The 6095-nt window shown below is 44.0% G+C and overlaps 2 protein-coding genes across 11 annotated transcripts in view; one reads left to right on the top strand and one right to left on the bottom strand.

The window, feature by feature from the left end:
• LRRC57 (leucine rich repeat containing 57) overlaps positions 1–3043 on the bottom strand; it is a 12651-nt gene extending 9608 nt beyond the window's left edge. For 2 of the 6 annotated variants that reach the window (XR_005795791.1, XR_005795790.1), the window contains exons 1-4: positions 2767–2903; positions 2570–2675; positions 2325–2463; positions 1483–1751 (exon numbers count right to left, since the gene is read on the bottom strand). Coding sequence is in view for 4 of the 6 variants with exons in the window: in XM_040492435.1 (XP_040348369.1) it covers positions 1483–1751; positions 2325–2463; positions 2570–2653 (492 nt within the window). In the remaining 2 variants the exon portion in view is untranslated. Of the gene's footprint in view, positions 1–1482; positions 1752–2324; positions 2464–2569; positions 2676–2766 lie in introns of all 6 variants that reach the window. The other 4 variants (XM_040492435.1, XM_040492436.1, XM_040492434.1 and 1 more) reach the window with 4 other exon arrangements.
• Positions 3044–3058: 15 nt separating this feature from the next.
• Positions 3059–6095, top strand: part of HAUS2 (HAUS augmin like complex subunit 2) — a 15492-nt gene continuing 12455 nt past the window's right edge. Inside the window, exon 1 of one of the 5 annotated variants that reach the window (XM_040492429.1) lies at positions 3059–3195. In XM_040492429.1, the coding sequence (XP_040348363.1) occupies positions 3103–3195 (93 nt within the window). In that variant the 5' untranslated portion in view covers positions 3059–3102. Of the gene's footprint in view, positions 3196–3225; positions 3436–6095 lie in introns of those variants that run through there. The other 4 variants (XM_040492433.1, XM_040492431.1, XM_040492428.1 and 1 more) reach the window with 4 other exon arrangements.

Consider the following 6095-nt stretch of genomic DNA (forward strand, 5'->3'; position numbering starts at 1 on the left):
CAGGCTCCGAGCCATCAGCCCAGAGCCCGACGCGGGGCTCGAACTCACGGACTGCGAGATCGTGACCTGGCTGAAGTCGGACGCCCAACCGACTGCGCCACCCAGGCGCCCCCCATGTGTCCAATTTTTAGTAAAACATTTCTATTTGCATGAGTCACCATCGTAATCAACTCAGCATGTCCATTCTGCATAGCTCTAATCTTCTTTTAGGCACTCAAGCAACTGTCTCTGATTCATTCACCTCTTTTGCCCTTTAAATGCTCCAAGTCACCAAATTATATTTACTCTGCCTGGTATCATTTCAGACCATCACATGGGAACTTGGTAGAAATGTAAATTCTAAGACCCAAGCCCTGACCTACGGAATCAGAAACACTGAGGGTAGGTACCCAGTGATCTTTTCACAAGCTCTTCTGGTTAATCTGGTGCACACTAAAATCAGAACCAGTGATTACAGGGCATCAGCCTGGGTGAATGGAATGAGTGTGCAACCAGTACTTGTCGCTGAACCATGTTTTTCCAAAAGTTTTTTCAAATATTTTTCTCCAAAAATCTCAAGAACATACAAGAGTAAAGGAAAAGGTGAGGCCAATCTCCACAGAGACAGACTGAATCTCATCATAATGTAAGATTACTACAATCTAGAACAGTTTTGTACAATAAAGCTTCGCAATGATTGAAATGTTCTATATGCAGCTAATAAGGTAGTCACATACAGCTTTTGAGCACTTGAAATACGCTAGTGGCATCAGATGAAATTAATTTTAAAATCTAAATGAATTTTAATCGCAGTGTGTGACTGCTGGATTGGACTGTGCAAATCTAGAAGTGTAGGCACCAAAAAAAAAAAAAAAAAAAAAAAAAACTAAAGGCCACCTAGTCTATGTTTAATGTTTCACTAAGACTTATGTCTAGACCAAAGATTATTTCTCCAGTCAGATGCATACTAACCAAAAAGCTTCCAAAGTAATGGAAATAAATTTCAAATACTACAATTAAAGCTGTAAAATTAAACAAGGAAATGGGCTATACCAGAAAGCCTGTTAGGGGTGATTTTTCAGTGAAAGCAGGACACACTTGACAAAGATGTCAAAAAAGAGACAAAGAATTATCTCTGTTGTCCAACTCCAAGAACTTATGAATTAAAGCCTTTTTTCTATTCTACCTGACATAGCTCCTTGCTAGACAATTAGAGGCATATTTGGGGAGGATCTGAAGAATTCAAGATTTATGAGACATTAGTTTAACTTTTGAAATTATCTCACCCCATTACCTATCCCACTCTTTTAAAAAACACCTACACAACACACCCAGTGTCTCAACTAATTCCATGGCGCTTTGGCCTTTAAAATTAGTACAGACTATAGACGGTACCTCTCATCTAGCCTCATACCCAGCTCTACAATTACAGTTTAGAGAACAACAGATTATAAAGGAGACTATAACCCACATGCTGTAGAAAAAAACTCTTAAACTCTAGACCTGGTTTTGGTTGAGATTGAGTTCGATGACCTGCAGCTCCCCCACTGTGTCAGGTATGCTCCGAATCTGGTTCTTGGAGAGATCCACCACATCCAAGTGCCTTAGGCTACAGAGTTGTGGTGGTAGGGCTCGCAGCTGGTTCCCAGAGAGGCTCAGGGTCTTGAGGGCTGACAGTTGCCCAAAGGTAGATGGTAGCTCTCTCAAGTGATTGTTGTTTAGGCTTAGCATCTCTAGTTTTTTCAGATTGCATAACTCATCAGGAAGAACAGCTGGCAATGAAAAAAAATTAAAAACCTGAATCTGATACAGCTGAAAACACCTTTGATGAAATTTATAAAAACTATATGACCACCTGATATACCTCCTGTTAACACATATAGAACTCCTACATGTTGTGCCATTTTTAAGTATTGCATTTTTACCAACGCAGTCTTCAGAAAGTGAGGGCGCCATCAAAATGCAGGAAAGCATTTATGCATATATTGGGCTCATTGTAAAGGGACCTCTGCAAAATCCGACGGCAATTTTATGGGATTTGTAAGGCCCTCCCCTTCCCATTCCATCCCCCTTTCTAAATTAGCAGCAAAATTAACTCTGTTTACATTGCATCCTAAAGACGATCTTCCCTTTGAAGTCCAAATTAAGCCAGTACCAATCGTTATACCACCAGAGGAGGCTTGTAGGTGTAATTACAAGAGATAGCTTTAAGGACTCTGACTTTCTCCTGCGTCTTGAGCTCTCAGGACGGTTTCATAACAACAACAAAAATCAGCTTGTAAGAGAAAACCACCCTTCTTAACAGCTGATCACTAGCAAAAGCTTCCCAGGCGCCAAAGCCATACTCAGTTTGTTGTTGTTCAAGGAGAGGCTCTTCAGCAGAGTGAACTTCCCTATAATCATAGGCGGTAGGCTCTCGATCTTGTTGTTGGACAAGTCGATGGTCCTTAGATTGCTGGTCAGCTTCTGCAACTCTGAGGGGAACTGGAGAAAGGGGTTCACAGCGCGGAGAATCCCTCACCGAGTAACTTCACCGCCCCCGCCGTCCCTCTCCCTTTAAATTCCCTGGTCGGTCCCCTCCCAGTCTCACCTCGGTCAGCCCACGGTCCTTAAGCTGAAAGACACCAGTTTTCTGCGCGGTTTCCACATGAGCGCGGAGGGCACTGTTTCCCATCCTAGGGCCGCGGCTCAGGTCCCTGCAGGAAGGAAGCGCAGCTGTCACCGCTCAGTTCAGACACCCAGCCACCCTATTCGCCTCTGGGCTGGGTCTCGTTCCCAAGCTGTCACCTCCTGCCGACTCCTAGATTTTGGGGGCCAACTAAAAGTGGCAAGGAAGAAAAGGGAGAACAGAGAACCCGACCACCAGGTCCAGCAGCTTTCACAGCTATTCCGAGGTTGGACGCCGCTGGAGCCTACGAATGATCGGAGAGCGCCGGACTCGCCTCCTACCCCGCAGCTCACAGACGGCTCAGCAAAGGAAGACCCGCGGCCCGCGCTCTCCCGGGATGCGCTCCCCGGGCTTCCGCCCGGGAAGAAACGCCCTGTGACGTCATCGAGCTGCGCGGCGCGTTCGCAGTGCGTTCCACTCACTCTCCGCGCCAATCCGGGGGGTGGCTTGCAGCCATGGCTGCTGCGAACCCCTGGGACCGCGCGGCCGAGCCAAATGCTGCGGGGCTACTGCTGGACCGTTTCGTAGCTTCGGGACTGGTCACTCAGGTGCGTGGGCGGCGATGGCGTCATTAAGGGGGTCCAGACGGTGGCAACAGAAGATGGCTGTGAGGTGGTGGTGGTGCTGGGCTGCCGAAGTGTGTGTGAGAGTGCTGGCTAGGGGCCGTACTGTAGTAGATGCCATTGGAACCCCTTCCAGGCAACAGTGGTGACCGTTCCGCAGTGGTGGTGCGAAAGCGGGGCTCCAAGAAGATGATATTTCAAGTGTCTGCGGGCGAGTTATCCTCGGTCAGTTCGTGAGAGATAATAAAGACCAGTCTTCCCCGCTTTTTCTCACCATTGCTACCTCCTCTACATTGTAACGGGTGCCAGACTTGGGGAATAGGGATAATTAGTTACACGACAAACGTTCCCAAACTACGCTTGTCGGTGTGAGGTATTGAAGCATATTTTCGCCGGGAGGCGCTGGGTACAGAAGAGCGTCAGGGGAAGCACGCATCTTTTTTTTTTTTTTTTTAAATAAAGTTTTGGGGTCTTTTTCAGGTTTTTTTTTTTTCAGTTAGCATATATTTCAATTAGTTAGCATATAGTGCAACGATGATTTCAGGAGTAGATTCCTTAGTGCCCCTGACCCATTTAGCACATCCCCCCTCCCACACCCCCTCGAGTAACCCTCTGTTTGTTCTCCTTATTTATGTCTCTTATGTTTTGTTCCCCTCCCTGTTTTTATATTATTTTGGATGAAGCATGCATCTTTAAAGGCAGTACGTACACACATGCTTACATACATACATACGAAAAAGACCCGAAAAAACCTTCGAATGTGAATGGAGAAGAGGAGTAATTGTGAGAGAAGAGGCAGATTAGCCCAAGGGGTGGTAGTTTAGGTTCCGCAAGAACATGTTTATATGCCAGAGGGAAGGAGCCAATAGAGGGAGAAATTAATGATGTGAGGGAATAGTGGAATACAAGTGGCAGAAGTTGACAAGGAAATGGGGAAAGTGAGATTGAGGGAAAGAAATTTTGAGATAACGAGCAAGTTGAGGATTTTGGCTGAAAAGGAAACGGAAAAGTAGAAAGGTAAAATCATCCGCAGAGATAAGCTATATGAACATGATGTAAGATTTATGGAAAATACACAACTTTGTATACTTAGAAGAATCATTAGAGAATTCTATCATGCCCTATTTTCTTTTCAATTTTTTAAAAGTTTATTTGAGAACACACACCAGGTTTTATGCCAGTAGAAGAGAGGGGAGTCACACAGGGTGGGGGAGATTATGGGTCCAAGGCAGACAGTTTATTTATTTATTTTGAGAGAGACAAAGCGCTAGAACGGGAGGGACAGAGAGAGAATCCCAAGCAGGCTCCGCGCTGACGGTGCATAGCACTTGTGGGGCTTGAACTTAGGAAACCCCGGGAATCATAACCTGAGCCAACACTGAGAGTTGGATGCTCAACTGACTGAGGCATCCAGGCACCTCTACCATATACTATTTTTAAGATGAAGAAACTAAGGCCTGAGAAGACCAAGAAATTTATCCAAGGTCACTCACCTAGTGAAATAGATCACAGAGCTGCCTTTTCTGACACATTGTATCATCTCTAAGATGAACTGTGATAGATGATACTATGAAACTATCTTGAAAGAGTTTAAACTTCTGTTGAAGTCTAATAGATTACTTGAGGCTCTAGTAACCAGACCTTATGAATTTGGGGGGAGGAAAGGGGTACAAATGAATGCATTGGAAAATAGGCAAAACCTAACTACAGCACTCCCCACTTCTCACCTTCCTCTCTTCTCTCCTGGGTTTTCTTCCTACCGGATTGCCTAATAGTCTCACTTGTATTGTTTAGTTCTGTAACAAAGTAATTTGTTAAACTCATACTGTAAGACATTTGGGAATTATCCCTCTAGAGTGTATTGGTAGAAGAAATAAACATCTGAGAGAATTTTAGGCGTTGATAAGTAAGCTGTTTGTTGGGGTGGAAGTTGTTTTGGAGAGGATCTTCCTAGTGTCCTTCAAGTAGCACTAATTAGTTACCTGTTTTGCTTACAGGTAAGATTTGCCAACCATAGGTCTTTAAGACCATCTTACAATCATATGTGTTATAGGATCTCTTTAGTCTATCCCTTAAGTGCATATCATCCCATGTGCATTAAAAATGAAGAGTAATGCGGGGTGCCTGGGTGGCCCAGTTGGGTTAAGTGTCCAACTTTGGCTCACGTCATGATCTCTCGGTTCCTGAGTTCGAGCCCTGCATCAGGCTCTGTGCTGACACCTCAGAGCCTGGAGCCTTCTTCAGATTCTGTGTCTCCCTCTCTCTCTGCCCCTCCCCTGCTCACACTCTGTCTCTCCCTCTCTCTCAAAAATAAATAAACACTAAAAAAAAAAATTTTAAGAGTAATGCTTAAAATTGCTATATGATACAACTCTTCCAGAAAACATAGTTTGTTTGCGCTTTGTTCTGTTTTGATCTATCCATTGGGGAATGATTTAGTGAAAGAAAGGTATGGTTAAGTGTAAGATAAATGGGGTATTTGCTCTGATATATGCCCTAGGATGGCTTCAGTGGCCTTATGTCCCACATGTTTTTCTGGCAAGCTTTAGTGAGTCATGGCAGCTCTATTGAATACATACACACACACAAACACACACAGGTATATAGATAGAACTGTGTATCTGTTATTTTCTCAGTGTTACCCTCTGTAGCCCCTCCCCCATTATAAGGGCTCTGCTCTTAACTCTCTGCTATTCTGCCTCCCTTTTAATGTCCCTCAGCTAGAATTCAGTATCAAGTAGAAAGGACAGAAAAAAAAGAAGAAAGTATGCCCACAGACACAAGTTTATACATATATATATATATATATATATATATATTTTACAATATCTTTTTGTTTTTCTCTTTCTTTTTTTTCTGTCCTTTCTACTTATGGAAAGTACAAC

Source organism: Herpailurus yagouaroundi, unplaced genomic scaffold (genome assembly GCF_014898765.1).
Source record: "Herpailurus yagouaroundi ecotype Mexico unplaced genomic scaffold, PumYag 184, whole genome shotgun sequence".
NCBI classification, from domain to species: Eukaryota; Metazoa; Chordata; class Mammalia; order Carnivora; family Felidae; genus Herpailurus; species Herpailurus yagouaroundi.